This window comes from Bufo gargarizans, chromosome 5 (genome assembly GCF_014858855.1).
Source record: "Bufo gargarizans isolate SCDJY-AF-19 chromosome 5, ASM1485885v1, whole genome shotgun sequence".
NCBI lineage: Eukaryota > Metazoa > Chordata > Amphibia > Anura > Bufonidae > Bufo > Bufo gargarizans.
The window spans coordinates 128,723,106-128,740,641 of NC_058084.1; the positions used below are offsets into that span (position 1 = coordinate 128,723,106).

The 17,536-nt window shown below is 40.3% G+C and overlaps 1 protein-coding gene across 1 annotated transcript in view; it reads left to right on the top strand.

Moving 5' to 3' along the window:
* CDH2 (cadherin 2) overlaps nt 1-17,536 on the top strand; it is a 300,671-nt gene that overhangs the window by 263,572 nt on the left and 19,563 nt on the right. The window contains exons 9-12 of the mRNA XM_044294069.1: nt 8,323-8,508; nt 8,662-8,915; nt 10,001-10,143; nt 11,758-11,991. Of these exons, the coding sequence (XP_044150004.1) occupies nt 8,323-8,508; nt 8,662-8,915; nt 10,001-10,143; nt 11,758-11,991 (817 nt within the window). The remainder of the gene's footprint in view (nt 1-8,322; nt 8,509-8,661; nt 8,916-10,000; nt 10,144-11,757; nt 11,992-17,536) is intronic.

Here is a 17,536-nt window from a genome sequence, read left to right on the forward strand (position 1 = left end):
GTCTCCTCATTTGTTAGCACTCACCCCCTTCAACCAGATTAAGTGCAACCATAACTAATGTTTTACAGACTAGAACAGACATTGAGGGCCGGTGTGAGGCTTGCTTTTCGTCTTTAATAAAATAAGAAGCCCTCAATCAATAAACCACATCTAATCTGTCTGATCTCCGAGACAGCCAAACAGAAGGAGATGGACTTGAATCTTTCTCCTCTGTCCTTCATTTTTTTTTTTGTACTTATTTGCTGCACTCCCTCAAATCCATTCCACAGCTGGTCTTTTTAAGGGTCACCCAGTTTAAACCACTAAGCTGCTGATTTCAGGGTTTGCAACAAAATCTGCTTTCAAGTTTCAACCCCTTGAGTGCCATGGGGATTATTATTATCCTTGTAAAGCTGTAATATCTTAGGCACAGACTTATGCCGTTGCATTAATGTAAGTTGATGTAGAAAGATTTGAATGTTCTTCTTAGTGAGACTATATATTATGTGTGTGTATATATGTATATGTGTATATATATATATATATATATATATATATATATATATATAGCAAACACAGCAGCACTAGTCCAATAGCACGGGTGCAAAAAAGGCTCAACGGCTAATAGATAGGTATATGTTCTAAAGATGAGGCAGCACTCCAGAGGTAAAGTCTAATAAAGACGGTTGAAACGTTGCAGAGGGGTCAATAAAGGGGCCATCGTTTTTCACTTTACCTCTGGAGTGCTGCCTCATCTTTTGAACATATATATATATTATATATATAGTGAATGTGAATGTTTCTTGTGTCCACCATGATATTTCACTGAAAAAGTTTTTTTCTGCAGTCCTATGGAAAACAGATGACATTCTACCAGTGAGAGGTCATAACAGATGCAACGCTGTTAAATACACTGCATAGATGTATTTTAAAACACTGGTGTATAGTATGCTGTACTTTTAGGTAGCATTTCACAGATCCTTCCAGCGCCACGCTTCAGTCCTGCCCCACTGATATCAACTTCCTGGCAGCATCAGTTACGTTTCGTACACACCCCGTCATCGTGCAGCCAATCACTTGCCTCAGGTCAGTGATTTGCTGCATCAGTCATGTGGTGTGTACAGGGCATCACCGCTGCAGCCAGGAAAACAAGCTCCATCAGGTAGAACTAAAGTATGGCGCAAGAAAGGGCACAGGAGAATAGTAGTGTACTTTGCTATTTTATCCCATGTACTGTTCCTGTGAAAGTATTCATTTAACTTGGTACAATCCCTGTACACAGCACGTTGCCTGCCTAAATCCTCCACAAGGCAGAACGCACTGAAGGAATTTAATGGGAGCTGTATGAATGCCTATTCTGTAAGCTCCCCACGGTGACGACAGGAAAAGAAGCAGGAGATTTGTGGAGTTGGACCTCATTTTTTATTTCTCTGTCCAGATAAAGGTATAGGGGGGCATTTATCAAGACTGGCACCAGCAATAGGGTCCACTAAAATCTATGCCAGTTTCCTGGCATAGAATATAATAAATGTGATGGCCCCACACCTCTCGCTAATTTGAAAAGAAGTCTAAAAACCCCCCAAAAGTTGCAAAATGCTGTGCAAATGCAGTGACTTTTTGGCACCAGTTTTCTGGCACAGAGAGAATGAGAAATTTCCCCCATAATCTTTTTTTATTTATTATTTTCTGTGCCAAGCAGGTCTCCAGATGATAATTTTATAACCAAAGGGGCACAGTGCCTTGGCCCTATCTAATTACCGACCTGTGAGGATCTCATCACCCAGACCTTCTTCGATAACATATCACTTATGACATATAGGAAGATTTTTTTATTTTTTTATTCATAATTACCCTTTAAGTAAAAATGGTGGATTGGAAAATTGTATCACAGTGTATTTCTTGGGGACCAAAACAACTCTTGTTCTGTCCTTGTATTCAAGAACATTCCATTTTGTTCATCAGTTGGAGACTGGATGCTTGTAAAATCAAAGACACTTGAATTATCTCTTCCAAAAAGAGGCAGAAGGGGGTGATAGGGATATTTAGAGCTGTATGACAGATTTATCAACGCCTCAATCCAGACTTTTGTCTGAGGCAGGTGTATGATGGACCTAGCACGGAATAGTGTAGCAGTGGAGACATTTATTATCTGTTGGGTCACATTGTTAATTCTTCTTGTGTAATCAAGGGCCAGTTGAAAGTAGTTAGCTAGCGAAAATCCTCCTGATTCACTAAAGGAAAATGATGCCTTTGTTTTTACGCTAATTTTATGGTTGCATACGAAAAAAAAACTATTATAACAATATTAAATAAATCATAGGGCTGCACTTATTCTTATTCAAGCCTTATTATACCTTTGTTTCAGAGTAGAACATTTGTAATGATTTATTCATTACATGACAAACGCACTTCTTTCCCCTTGGAACCTGTTTCTTGCACTGCACCACTGCCATACACAATAATCAGCTTCTTCTCTATTTACCTTTGCTTGCATGTGTTTAGAATTTTAAACCCGTGGATCTGTCTAGTTTTTGACACATGGCAGCATCACCGCTTTCAACTTTAAAGTTTCATCCGTTTTCAGAGTTTCAGTGAAGAATATAAGAAAATATTTCTCGCGTATAACAAAGCACAAGTGCGTGATGGGGGATCATTCTTTCTCGTATCACTGGGATTTATCCTACTATGATGATCACTGTCAATATTATTAGTAGTAGAATTGTTATCTCCAATGATATTTAAAGGGTATGTCCACATTTTACACTGATTTACAGCTGTTATATTTATTCTACACAAACTCCAGTTAAGTAACATTGCAGTACCTATATGTACTGATTATGAGTCAAAGTTAGTTTTATTTCTTAGAGTGATATTAACGATCCTGCTGGCTTCAGAGCTTAAATCTCAAAGAATTCCTTGTTGGGTAATTGTTTGATCATTTCCCTTTTGATCATTGCACTCTTTATATACCCAGCCCTTTAAAGCAACCTTATGTAGGAAAAGCTAAGGGCTCTTTCATACATGCAAGTTTTTCAGCCAGATGCGATGCGTCCACACTCAATCCTGACACACTCATATGCATAGGTCTTTGTACATAAGTGTCATTTTTCACGCATCCAGGAAAAACTGCAGCATTTTCTTTTTCTTTTGTGCATTTTCTATGCAGCCCTGGCTCCATAGAAGTGAATAGGGCTTGCATGAAAAAAAAAAAAAAGCTGCATCCAGAGGCAATAGGATTGTCACTGATGGTTGCTATGATGTAGATTGCTATTCTTCAGTTTTCTTCACACACATGAAAAACGTATGCAAGCCTGATAAAATCTGGATGGAGAAAACTCACACACTGAACACAATTGCAAAAAACTGATTGAAACTTGCGTCCAAAACCATCAGTTTTTCCCTGAACAGGTCCTGACACAATCCGTATCGCTCCAAGTCGAAGTGTGACAAGCTGATGACGGTTTCCTGTGGTGCTATAGTATATGTTATAACTCAGAAACGCAGTGTGATTATAATGTCCACTTTTAATGCAGATTATTTCTGTATGTAAACTGTTAATTACGATTGTAAAACATACTAATTAAATATATCAATAGATTTAGGCTAAGGTTACATGGAGAGTTTTTATAGCAGTACTGGGTTTATCTTTATTATGTCACAGCTGTAGTCCACAAGATTGCACCCAGCCCACTGTATTCCTTTGGACTGCAGTTGTAGCTCAATAGTTAAAAACAATCAGTAGCGCTACAAAAAGTCTTAAGCTCGTATGGTCAACAGTTATCTCTTCTGGCTGCCCCCCAACTCCCCCATACACATAAACATTCGGTTTGGCCAAGCATGTATGTCTATTCCTTTGGGAGTGAGCAGAAAGCCGCTGCCAGACTCTTCTGGCAGCAGCTAATCTCCTGGGAAAACTAAAGGCTTACGCAAAAATATTCACCTCACCCGTTCCATCTCTCTTCCGAAATTATTTGTTGGGGTTGAGTCGGGATCTGCCCATACACATTAGACTGACAGCCATACCCGGCGTTCTCAGAGGGTTTGACCTACAATACACTAAAGTGTATGAGGCTCTTTAGCCTTAGCCTTAAGGGGTTGTACACTTTTATTTGTATGGATGTCATAAAGAGGGTTCCTTTACTGATAACGCCACTAAAAAAACATGGTGTCTCGCTTTCTAGAGTAAAATTGGTCCTACTATGTATAACATGGGCAGCAGGCTTGGTGTAATACTTCATTTCCCCTGCAGAGAAGATGTGAATATACTGAATGCTGCCCCCTAGGGACAACAGCTGACCATAGAGGGTTTTACCTACCAGACCAAGAATGTTCAGGGGTTGTCCAGGGTGGTTGTATTTAATTTGCAGCTTTTTAATTTTCCATTTATCTTTCTGCAATGTAAAATTTAGGATAAAACAAAATATGTAAGGCCCTCCTGCTTAAACGTTGGAAAAGCCGAAAGAGTAGACGACAAAAGTAGAGTTTTCTGCAGTGAGACATGGTGAGACAGGGTGTGGGGAGGAAACGGTAACACATCCCGACAGTCGTCCCTTCCAGCCCCATCAATAACTGTTCGACAATAGTGTCTCAGCCTCAGCACATAAGCTGTTCATCACAGACAGCCCTTTGTATCTTCCCCCTAATAAGTCACAGGCATGAAGAGCTTGTATTCTCATCAGCAGTCCATTGTGAGAAGAAAGTCAGCCTTCACAATGAAATAACACTTAAATGTTAAAAATGCCATTATTAGAAGTTTCACTGTTTTACTAATCCATGGATTCATTTAATGCTATTCAGTCCAGCTAGTCCCTGAAAAGGAAATCAATTTTGGACACGTTTCCATCTTATTTATTGAGATTTGGCCCCCTACCAGGTATTAGTGGTTTACTGCTAGTTAGTATGGAAATTGAAACAGAAAATTTTAAGGGGACTCACGAGTGACTTGTGTTATCACAAAGTGTTGTTTGTGCTTCTACATACCACTTAAAGGGGTTTTCTAAGATTTAAATATTGAGGACCTATCCTCAGGATTAGTCATCAAAATCTGGAGGTCTGACTGCAGACACTCCTGCGAGTTAGCTGTTTGCAGGGGCTACAGTGCTTGGTGCGGCTTCTCCCTACTACACCAAGCACAGCGCTGTACACTGCATACTGTCTGTGTTTGGTAGTACAGCTCAATCCCATTCACTTGAATGGGACTGAGCTGCAGAAAGACCATGTGACCAATAAATATAGTATCCCAGCTGATCAGTGAGGATGCTGAGAGTCAGACTCCTGCCGATCAAATATTGATGACCAACCCAGAGGGTCATCAGTATTTAAATCCCAGAAAACCCTTGTGAGGTACTGTACAATTAAACTGTTTACATTATGTAGTGAACAATTTAGCAAATTTTTATATCATTCATGCCTCTTGAACTGTTGTATATGTACGATTATAGATTTCATTTTAATAGAGCAGATTTGAAAATAAATGCAGTGAACCTCTTTGAGACTACCATCCATTGAAAAGTGGTCTCCTAGGCATTTGATAAATGTGGCATAAAGTACTCCAACGCAGACCCAAGCAAAACTGACTTCAAATACTCCCCTTATTATAAATTCCCCTATAGTGTCTTATCTGCACACAACATGTTATGGAACAGAAGAGGCTGATAAAGTAACTAAGACCCAATTGTTTCTCCACATTTTTAAGAGCTGTGACATCTTAGTAATGGTGCATTTACATGCAGCGATCACCTCCACAGTATGGGGACGATCTTTGGCTATTGGTATCACCTGTGCTCAGACAGCTGCATAGTTTCTGGGCAGCAAATCACTGTTCAAACAGCACAGAAACAGTGATTGAGGTGTCCGCATGAAAAGTCATTTCTCCCGATGAATGAGCCTGCTGCACGGGCTGATTATCTGGAACAAGCGTTCGTACGAACATTCATTCCCAATAATTGGCCTGAGTATCGGACCATGTAAACCCGCCTTAAGTTGAAACATCCTTTTTTTTACATTCACGCCTGAAAACCATTCTGGCCTTTAATTTGCTCCCATAATGAACAGATTGTTGTGGTGCAGTAGTCTACTTTAGGTCCATAGAGAGCTAAATGCAGCAGCACAAATTCAGCTCTATCAGGGATTCCAGGAGGTTAATCAAAATTAACGCCTGACGTTATTGAACACGTATGACTATTTGTATATGGCCACCTTTGGACTTGGTATTGTAAGGGTTTTAAGACTTAGAATGTAAACTAAAACTTTCTGCAACGGATCTCCTGGCACCCCGACTGGATACCTCCGTTGATGGATGCTCCTAGTGCTTCCCAAGGACTCCAAGCACTCCACTTGACACCGTAAGCATTGCCGACCTCACGAAGCAGAAATGTTGAAGCAAATGCTGAGAAAATAAGGCATAAAAGCCATTAGAAAGCTGCCACATTCCAGGCAAGGCAAGCCCTTGCCTGAAAGGTGGCAGCTTTCTAATGGCTTTCATGCCTTATTGTCTCAGCATTTTCTTCAAGGATTCATCTCCTTGAATTGTCCCATAGAAAACCTAATAACCTGTCCTTTCTGAACAGGTTGTATTCTCATACATTGCTTCATATACTGTATTTTGTACCAATATTGAGTTTTTGTTTCATTTACAGTTTGTACACTTTCAAAACTATGCTGGTTGCCCTTCAAAACAGACAACATTTATCTCTACTGCACTGTCAGACATGTGAACTAACAGTCCTAACTGTATCATTGTCCATTCCCATGGGCATATATGCTGCAGAATTTTTCTTCATGGAATGGCAAGCAGAAACTCTGCAGAGTTTGCAGTAGCAGCAACATGGATAACATTTGAACATAAGATGAAATCTGTGCAGAAATTAAAGGGGTTGTCTCATCTCGTCATTACTGAGGCAAGATGAGGCACAATTCTGATCACCTCCCGGCCGGGACATTGGACAGAATCAGCAGCAAAGTCATTTACAAAATACAAATCATCAGCAATTCTCAACCAGTGTAGACATACCCTCAAGGTGGCCATAAACGTTAGATAAATGCCGTAAGATTTAAGTAGGGCTGGCTATCTATCTAATCTGTATGGGGGCCACCTAACATGTTGGGAGAACATAGGATGGGGCAATTGGGTTTCAACATGTCCAGTCCATTTGTTGTCAAGGGAAATAGTGTCTGCAGAGGTGTCTGACAGCAGCTTATTCTATTTTTCCCTATTGAGAATACATGCACGCGTTGAGCATATGCAGGGGTGAAGGATTGGAAGGATTAGCTTTTCCACCAAAATGACAAGCCTGACTGTCATGTAAATACACTGCTCTCTGAGACTAGGAAGCTGAATTATGCAATTCCCTTAAACATGAAGACATAATTGGAGAAAAGGAGAAAAGACCATGTAATTTGAAAGAAGTAGAAAGGAGGTAAAGAGCCACGTGAATTATTATGTAGATGTTGCAGATAAGTGGAGTTTTCCTTTTCTTGTTAGGGCATCATATATGGGTGTCTACAGCTGGGCACCCTTCTCTTTGAGCCAGAACAAAGATCTGATGCATTTCCCTTGGTCTAACACACTTAACGATACAGTCTATTACATGGTCACCCATTCATTTAAATAGGCTTTATGTAATACTACATATCTCCAGCAGAGGATGCTGTAGGGAATATGAGCAGCCATATGGAGCTTTCCATGAGGATAAGTCATCAGTATCGAACTCCTTTAATGATCTAGTAGAAATGAATAATGTTGGAGGAACGGTTTCTCCCCCTTTTCTTTCACTCTCGTGTTTCTGGAAAGAATGTAAATAAAGTTGGACTTTGGACTCCTGTAGATTAAAAATCTGAACTGCGTAGGATGATATTGCATCGCTTGTAATTACATTAGTTTATAAAAGAATGAGCTGTAATGGCCTTCAATTTGTTTTTTTGTGTTGCAATGCTCTGCTGTCCTTTTGATGTCGCACTGCCTCAGATATTTTTGTTCTTTGAAAAAGCATTAAATGCTAAGGAATGAGGGTTCATTTCATGACTTATTTAAACATTGGTGATGCTTAGCCTGTCTGTTAACTTCATATTATTACACATAATAATCTTCTCACAACAGAGCTTTACCTCCTAGTCAATGCCATGCTGAATGAGATAAGTAAGGCATTAGTTCTGAGACAATGCACTGTTTGGTGGAGATAAGGTGCCATGACAATACCATGCAATGACAGTCAATTAATACTTTCTCCTAAAGCGATAATCGCTAGGATTTTTACTTATTTTTTGTTTATTTTCTGATTGTGTGTCTTTCTAAATATTATTGTAACTCTTCAGATTCTTACATGACATTTTTTTCTGGTGCAGTTCTATGGAGAAGTGCCTGAAAATCGAGTCGATGTTGTAGTAGCCAATCTTACAGTAACAGACAAGGACCAGCCACACACTACTGCTTGGAACACAGTATACAGAATCGTCAGCGGTGACGCAACCGGACGTTTTACCATTAGAACAGAGCCAAACAGCAACGATGGTATGGTCACTGTAGTCAAGGTACGTTTTCACAATTTGTAACATAATCCAGCTTTCGATAATGAAATCTAATTATTTGTTGATACTTCTTTCAGTATCGTTATGTTTTAATCATATTTTTGGGGTTGAATGTTTTCTAACCTGCATTTTTTTCTTTCTTCATTTTGCTTTTAGCCTATTGACTTTGAGACCAATAGGATGTTTGTTCTAACAGTAGCTGCAGAAAACCAAGTGCCGTTAATTAAAGGCATCCATCATCCTCCACAGTCAACCGCCACAGTCTCCATTACTATCATTGATGTCAACGAGAGTCCTTACTTCAGCCCAAATCCTAAGCTTATACGTCAAGAAGAAGGTTTGATGCCAGGAAGTGTACTTGTAACATTCAATGCGCAGGATCCAGATCGCTATATGCAGCAAACAGTTAGGTAAACTGCAAAGCTTATTGTTTTATTTTATTTTTTTACTTTTCAGCTGTTTGATCATTTTTTACTATTTATTTGTATACAGATATACTTAAATTAAGCTAAATGAAATAAAGAGGAACATAATTTGTTTTCCTGTGTTGATAGATTAGATAGATAGATATTAGAGAGATAGATAGTAGATCGATTATTAGATAGATAAATATTTAGATAGTAGACAGCTAGATTATTAGATAGATATAGTAGATAGATAATAAACTGATAAATGATTGATAGATATTTAGATATTAGATAGACAGATATATTATATAGAGATAGATATTCAATAGTAGATAGATAGATAATTAGATAGATATTTAAATATTAGACAGATAGATGATTGATTAGATAGATAGATAGATAGATAGATGGATATATAAGATAGATAGATAGATAGATATGAGATCGATTAGATAGAGAGAGATAGTAAATAGATAATAACTAGGTAGATAGATGATAGATATTCATTCTACATTTAAAGCACTGATTGTATACAGGTGTTTTTAATTATCTTATTGATACTGAATTGTATATTTTATCACATTATTTGCACATAATAATTTGTATGAATGTAAAAAACATTGGTGTATGTCAATTAATTGTTCATGGTCAGCACTTGTTTTAATGCAACACAATTTTTGACATTTTTATCATTGTTATTTATTAATTATTTTAATTGCCTCATAATGATGAGGGTCACTATTTATATGTGTATTGAGCACCATTACTTTGTTACCACTGCTTGAGAATTGTCCCACTGAGAGGACTGAAACGTTGCATGATACCGGGTGAATAAACGCACATTCACAGAAGTGCCGCAGAGTTTCTTTTTTTTTTTTTTTTTTGATATTTAGATAGATAGATTAGATAGAGATAGATATTTAGATAGAGATATATGATAGATAGATAGATGATAAGGTATACTGTAGTGAAAGATATGTATTACATAATAATCTATAATGTTTCCGTCAGTAGTTGTTTTGTTGTTTCTTTTATGATTTCTGTGAATTGGTTTACATTTTCAGGCAAGTGTTTTTTCTCTGCTTTAGGTATTCAAAACTTTCCGATCCTGCCAACTGGCTTAAAATTGACCCTATGATTGGACAGATTACTACTATAGCAGTTCTGGACCGGGAATCCATGTATGTGAAGAACAATATGTACAATGCAACTTTTCTAGCCACAGACAGTGGTATGTATATGATTTAGAGCTTTTGTAGCTGAAAAGGATATATCTGTTTTTGTGTGTTTTTTTTTTTTCCTAACAGAATACATTAAATTTTGTTGTTTTTTTTCCAAAAAGAAATAATCATATGTGCTTCCTTTTTGGAACTGTAAACATTTTTTTCTATCGTAGTTAAGCTGTTTCCATGGAAATGGGATGAGGTTTTGCCACGTTGTTATCGCTCTAGCTGGATCTTTAGTTTGAAAATGTTTTACTAATTTATGTTGCCCGTTCTTTGTAATGCATTTCTGACAAATCATCAGTTCTAAATGAATGTATTATAGTGCTGCGCTTTTTAAGTGGATACAGATAGTTTACGAGTATGCTTCAGAATATATTGCCTCATCATGAACGTAATTAAAATAAAACCAACTACAATCATATTGTCTGAGAGATAGGGGCTGATAGGCCCAAAAAAAAGAGAAAGGTTGATGACCATTGCGTGTTCGCACTACTTCAGGTTTTTTCCACCCATATTGTGTGAGTTCATCCACGTAATCTCATTAAACAGCTTTTTGCATTGACACCATCTTATTAGATGTGCTCAGATCAGGGTATAAACCTTATGAGGACTCATGGAATTGTGTTACATATATTACACAAAGACCAATGCATGTCATAGGCTACTAATATAGACTGAGGCTCAACGAGAGTTGTGAAATATTTTATGAATCTTCTTATTTCAATATAAATTTAATCTTAATAAATTAATGAAAGTCAAATGCAATATAATGAAGCTGGCACACTATTGGGTGCCTCCAAGGGACCTGTAAAATTAAGTAGTTTTACTTTTACTTTCCTATTGTTGTCTTTGCTGCTTTTATGCATTTATTATATTGTACTTGACGATTATACGGAGAATGAGGCTTTACATATACAGTTTTGTGAGTGACATGTATAGCATGGGCATGGGATTGCTGAGCTCATTCAAGTAAGTGTACCCTGGCGACACGAAAAGGCAGACGTCAAATATTGATTACTTTGCTCTTACTCAATGGCCCATGGCTATTATTTTTACAGAACTATTTGTAATGCAGTTAGATAGGTGCGTAATAATTATTTTGGGACATTGTCCAATGACCCATAGCCAAAAGACACCTACAGTGCCTCAGTCAAATGTAGAATAACCCATCCTGAAGAGGTTGTGCAGCCAGTACATATCGCTGACCTATCCTCAGTAAAGGTCATCAATATCTGCTTCCTCTTCAAGATTACATTCACTTGGAGAAGCGGCACAGTGTAATTACAAGTGTTTGTCCCATTCAAGTGAATTACACTGCACTGCCAATACTTCACAGACAAAGCAGAGTGTAATCTAGAAGAGGGGGTAGCGCTCATACAATGGCGAGGGTGCTGTTAGGCAGACCGCACCAATTAGATATTGATGACCTATCCTGAGGATAGGTCATCAATATGTACTGTCTGCACAACCCCTTTAAGTGTATTATTACTATGGTAGATTCCAAGTACTTATCAACAGCATTAATAAGGCCCCAGACTATTCTGCCAGTCCCCTTCTGTCAAGCAATTATAAAGATTTTTTTTTTCTTTTTTAATGACTTATCTACTATTTTTTTCAAGGTATTCCTCCGATGAGTGGCACGGGCACATTACAGATCTATTTGCTGGATATAAATGATAACGCTCCTCAAGTCTTTCCAAGAGAAGTGGAAATTTGTGAACGACCAGATCCAAATGCAATTAATATCACAGCAGTAGATGCTGACATAAACCCTAATGCCGGACCATTCATCTTTGAACTCCCATTCAGCCCATTGGATATTAAGAAGAACTGGACCATTACTCGAATCAATGGTATGTAGCTGCGTGTATACCATATACCCGCATTTTAGTGGGTATTGGCACAGTATGTGAAAATCCAGCACAGGCCAGACCATCTTTATTCCAGCATTTTGAAATCTGCAGATAAGCAGAATTATTTATCAGCAGAATCTAAACTCCTACCCATCATGCTCCTAACAATATAAGGTCAGGTCTCTTCAAGGAGATCCACTCAGTTCTCCTTTTAAATTCAGCCGCAGTTGGAGCTACTTATGTGGATCAGATGGATCCAACTCCATTCTTACATAGTTACATAGTTAATACGGTTGAAAAAAGACATACTGTAAGTCCATCAAGATCAACCACGCGAATCCCAGAAGGAAGTGAGACTCAGATTTCTAGCCAAACTTTGACCCATTACACATCCATCAGGTGGAACAGGACAGCCAATTGAGACGTCTCAGCACATGGACACCCCCCCACCCTATAACAGAACCCGATCTGGCAGCCATTTTACATTCTGTGTTTTGCCAGTGTAGGGAGAGGTTGCTTTGTGGAACAGGGACAGGCTGTTAGGGATACCAAACGCTAGCTAATAGGGCCACAAAAGTCATTTTAAGGACTGGTATAGGTTTGCTATCGATAGGTGTGATATACTTATAATATACTTTATAACATAGAAAGTATATTATAGTTCATTTGTATTGTGCAGCAGTTGTGTGCGGGTCTGCTGCGATACCGCAGCTATATAGAGGGACAAGCGCTATTGGAACAACTATTTGCGACAGGTGTGATATAACTGTTGTGGCAAAAAATAATAATTGAGGGGTGTGATATGCCTGTTTTTACCAAATATTGATTGAGGCCTGTTTCCACAAAATACTGATTAAGGGGTTTGATACACGTGCTTCCACAAAATACTGATTGAGGGCTGCAATATACCTGTTTCCACAAAATACTGATTAAGGGGTTTGATATACCTGCTTCCACCAAATATTGATTGAGGCCTGCAATATACCTGCTTCCACAAATACTGATTGAGGGGTTTGATATACCTGTTTCCAACAAATATTGATTGAGGCCTGCGATATACCTGTTTTGACATAATGCTGATTAAGGGGTTCAATATACCTGTTTCCACCAAATATTGATTGATGCCTGCGATATACCTGCTTCCACAAAATGCTGATTAAGGGGTTTAATATGCCTGCTTCCATAAAATGCTGATTGAGGGCTGCGATATACCTGCTTCCACAAAATACTGATTAAGGGGTTTGATATACCTGCTTCCACCAAATATTGATTGAGGGCTGCGATATACCTGCTTTCACAAAATACTGATTAAGACTATTGATATACCTGCTTCCACCAAATATTGATTGAGGCCTGCGATATACCTGCTTCCACAAAATTCTGATTAGGGGATTTGATATACCTGCTTCCACAAAATACTGATTGGGGGGTGCAATATACCTGCTTACACAAAATATTGATTAGGGCGGTTTGATATACCTGCTTACACAAAATACTGATTGGGGGCTGCTATATACCTGCTTCCACAAAATAGTGATTAGGGGGTTTGATATACCTGCTTTCACAAAATACTGATTAATGGGTTTGATATACCTGCTTACACAAAATATTGATTGAGGCCTGCGATATACCTGCTTCCACAAAATACTGATTAAGGGGTTTGATATACTTGCTTCCACAAAATACTGATTGAGGGCTGTGATATACCTGCTTCCACAAAATACTGATTAAGGGGTTTGATATACTTGCTTCCACAAAATACTGATTGAGGGCTGCGATATACCTGCTTCCACAAAATAATGATTAAGGGGTTCGATAAACATTTTTTTTGCCCAATATTGATTGAGGCCTGCGATACACCTCCTCCCACAAAATTCTGATTGAAGGGTTCGATTTAACTCTTTCCACCAAATATTGATTGAGGCATGCAATATAACTGCTTCCACAAAATACTGATTAAGCGGATTGATATACCTATTTTCACCAAATATTGATTGAGGCCTGCAATATACCTGCTTCCACAAAATACTGATTAAGGGGTTTGATATACCTGCTTCCACCAAATATTGATTGAGGCCTGTGATATACCTGCTTCCACAAAATGTTGATTAAGGGGTTTGATATACCTCTTTCCACCAAATATTAATTGAGGCCTGCAATATAACTGCTTCCACAAAATACTGATTAAGGGGATTGATATACCTGTTTCCACCAAATATTTATTGAGGCCTGCGAGATACCTGCTTCCACAAATTACTGATTAAGGGGTTTGATATACTTGCTTCCACAAAATACTGATTGAGGGCTGCGATATACCTGCTTCCACAAAATAATGATTAAGGGGTTCGATAAACATTTTTTTTGCCAAATATTGATTGATTAATCATTGATTAAGAGGATTGATATACCTGTGTCCACCAAATATTGATTGAGGCCTGCAATATACCTGCTTCCACAAATACTGATTGAGGGGTTTGATATACCTGTTTCTAACAAATATTGATTGAGGCCTGCGATATACCTGCTTCCACAAAATACTGTGATATACCTGCTTTGATATAATGCTGATTAAGGGGTTCGATATACCTGTTTCCACCAAATATTGATTGATGCCTGCGATATACCTGCTTCCACAAAATAATGATTATGGGGTTTGATATACCTGTTTCCACCAAATATTTATTGAGGCCTGCGAGATACCTGCTTCCACAAATTACTGATTAAGGGTGTTTAATATACCTACTTCCACAAAATACTGCTTGAGGCCTGCGATATACCTGCTTCCACAAAAAAATGATTAAGGGCTTCGATATACCTGTTTCTACCATATATTAATTGAGGACTGCAATATACCTGCTTCCACAAAATACCGATTAAGGGGTTCGACGTGCCTGTTTCCACCAAATATTGATCGAGACCTGCGATATACCTGCTTGCACAAATACTGCTCTTATCTAGGGACTTAGGCACAGGGTCATTTTGAAAATGACAGGCAGAGGCAGGCCGTTCCGCAGGGTTGGTAGTGGTAGGGCAGGTGCTCCAGGCCGGAGTCTAACTGGGAAGTTGGAGAAGGCACGTGCGATTACTTCAAAGGACGCACCAGAGTTTGTCGAGTGGCCCATTCAGCCTTCTGCTTCTGCACCCTTCTCATCCTCTGTATTTGCACCCTCCTCACTCTCTGCTGTGTGCACAGCCAAAGACACCACCACCACCACCATAGCCCGTCCCCTCTAGTCAGAGGAATTATTTTCCCATCCATTCTCAGAACTCACCGATGCACAGCCATTCTTGACATTGAATGAGGAAGAGGAGGTAGCAGTGGCCGCCACCCAGCGGTCTGACTGTTGCTGCCTACTCCGAGATCTCAAATGTCAGTGGTGGTGAAGATGACGACGATGACGTGTCGATGGACGTCACGTGGGTGCCCACAAGAGAGGAAGAGGAGGGGAGTTCAGAGGGAGAGACGGAGCAGCAGAGAGGGAGTAGAAGCAGGCAGAGCTCGCAGGGCACAGGAGACAAAAAGCAGATTGCAAATATATCTCGAGCATGCATGGTCACTTCTGGTGCTCCCAGGACGCCGCCACATGGCTCTGCAGTGTGGGATTTTTTTAACGTGTCAGCTGCTGACAATATTGTTGCCATCTGCGGCCTGAGCTGTCAACGCATAAGTCGCGGTAAACCCAACACTCACCTAGGGACGACCGCCTTAAGAAGACACCTGGCCTCCTTTCACAGAGCCCAGTGGGAGCAACGCCGTCAGAACCCACAAAGACACACTCCTGTCGCCCCACGTCCTACCTCTTCTACTTCTCCTCTCTCCTCCCATTTGTCCTCCACTCCACCTTCCATCGTGCCATCATCGCGTTCATCTGGCAGAAGGCAGGCTTCCGTGGCCCAAATGTTCAAGCGTAAAAAGTTGATGACGCCGGATAACCCTCTTGCCCAATGGCTGACCGCTGACTTGTCAGAACTGCTAGCCCGCCAACTACTGCCATATAAACTGGTGGACTCGGAGGCCTTTAGAAAATTTGTGGCCATTGGTACACTGCAATGGAAGGTCCCCGGAAGGAAATATTTCTATCAGAAGGGCATCCCAGAGCTATATGGCCACGTTCAGTGACAAGTGAATATATCTCTGGCACACATCGTCGGTGCCAAGATACATCTGACCAGAGACACGTGGTCTAGCAAACACAGGCAGGTAAGGTACATAACTTTTACTGCCCTCTGGGTGAACCTTCTGACGGCTGTGAAGCATGTAACCCGTGGCTCCCGTGTGGATTTGGTGTTACTGCCTCTTCTCCTCCTCCATCCTCCGTCTCCTCCTCGGCTCACTCCTCCTTTTCCACTGCTACCACCTCTTCCGCTGCGCCCCCAAGCTCCCCAGAACCTATTTGACGTGCCAGGTGAGACATTGCCATGCTGTGCTGCGGCTGTTGTGCCTGGAAGCCAAGAACCACATTGGTCCTGCACTGCTTTCAGCTCTGCGGTCACAGGTCGATCAGTGGCTAACCCCGCTCAATTTGACAGTTGGTAAAGTGGTGTGCGACAACGGTGCCAATCTGCTGAGCCAGCTGAAACAGGGCAAAATGACACATGTGCCGTGCATGGCACACGTCCTGAACTTATTTGTGCAGCGATTCGTTGCCAAATGCCCCGGGGTCTAAGACGTCTTGCGGCAGGCCAGGAAAATCTCTGGCCATTTTATAAGATCTTGCAAGGCCAAGGCTCGCCTTGCTGATGTTCAGCGGCGACACCCCCTGCCTGTCTGATGTATGATTTGTGACAGCTCTGGGGAGCTTGGTTTCTTTTCACCGCGCCAGTGGCTGCTCATGCGCGACGCATACAGTCTTCTGCGGCCATTTGATGAAATCACTAAACTGGTCAGTCGCAGCCAGGGTGCCATCAGTGACATTGTACCTTATGCCTTCTTTCTGGAGCGTGCATTGTGTTGTGTCATTGATCAAGCTGTCGAGGAGCAGGAGCAGGAAGATGAGGAAGTCACAATGCTGAATGAATTCTCTGTGGGGGCTACTCTATCTTAGACAAGTCAACAGGAGTCTGAAGAGGATTCAAAGGACGATGGTGGCTGGGGGGAGGAGCAAGAAGAGCAGGCTTTGAGGGGGACTTTAAACTTTTCTGGAATCCCTGGTGTTGTCCGTAGCTGGGGGGAGGAGACCGAAGACGACATTCTCCGGGGTGATGAGCAGGAGCCAGGGTGCTCCACCGTTTCCAATTGAGTGGAAATGGGGGCCTTCACGCTCCAGTGTTTGAAGAGGGACCCCCATATAAAAGCATAAAGGGCAATTCCAATACACCCCGAAACGTGTCGTGCTTGAATAAATCAGAACTTACTTGACTTGTGGTTGTGGTTCTGCGCCCTGTGTTGTCCTCAAACACGTTTGACTCCTATGATTCAGCATTTCGTTAATATTCCTGTGTGATTAGGACAAGTTTTGTGTGCACTAATAGGACAGAGAACATTTTGCTTCTCCTAATCATTGCCCCCTAGACAAAACGAGCCATTATAACAAATGAAAGGTAT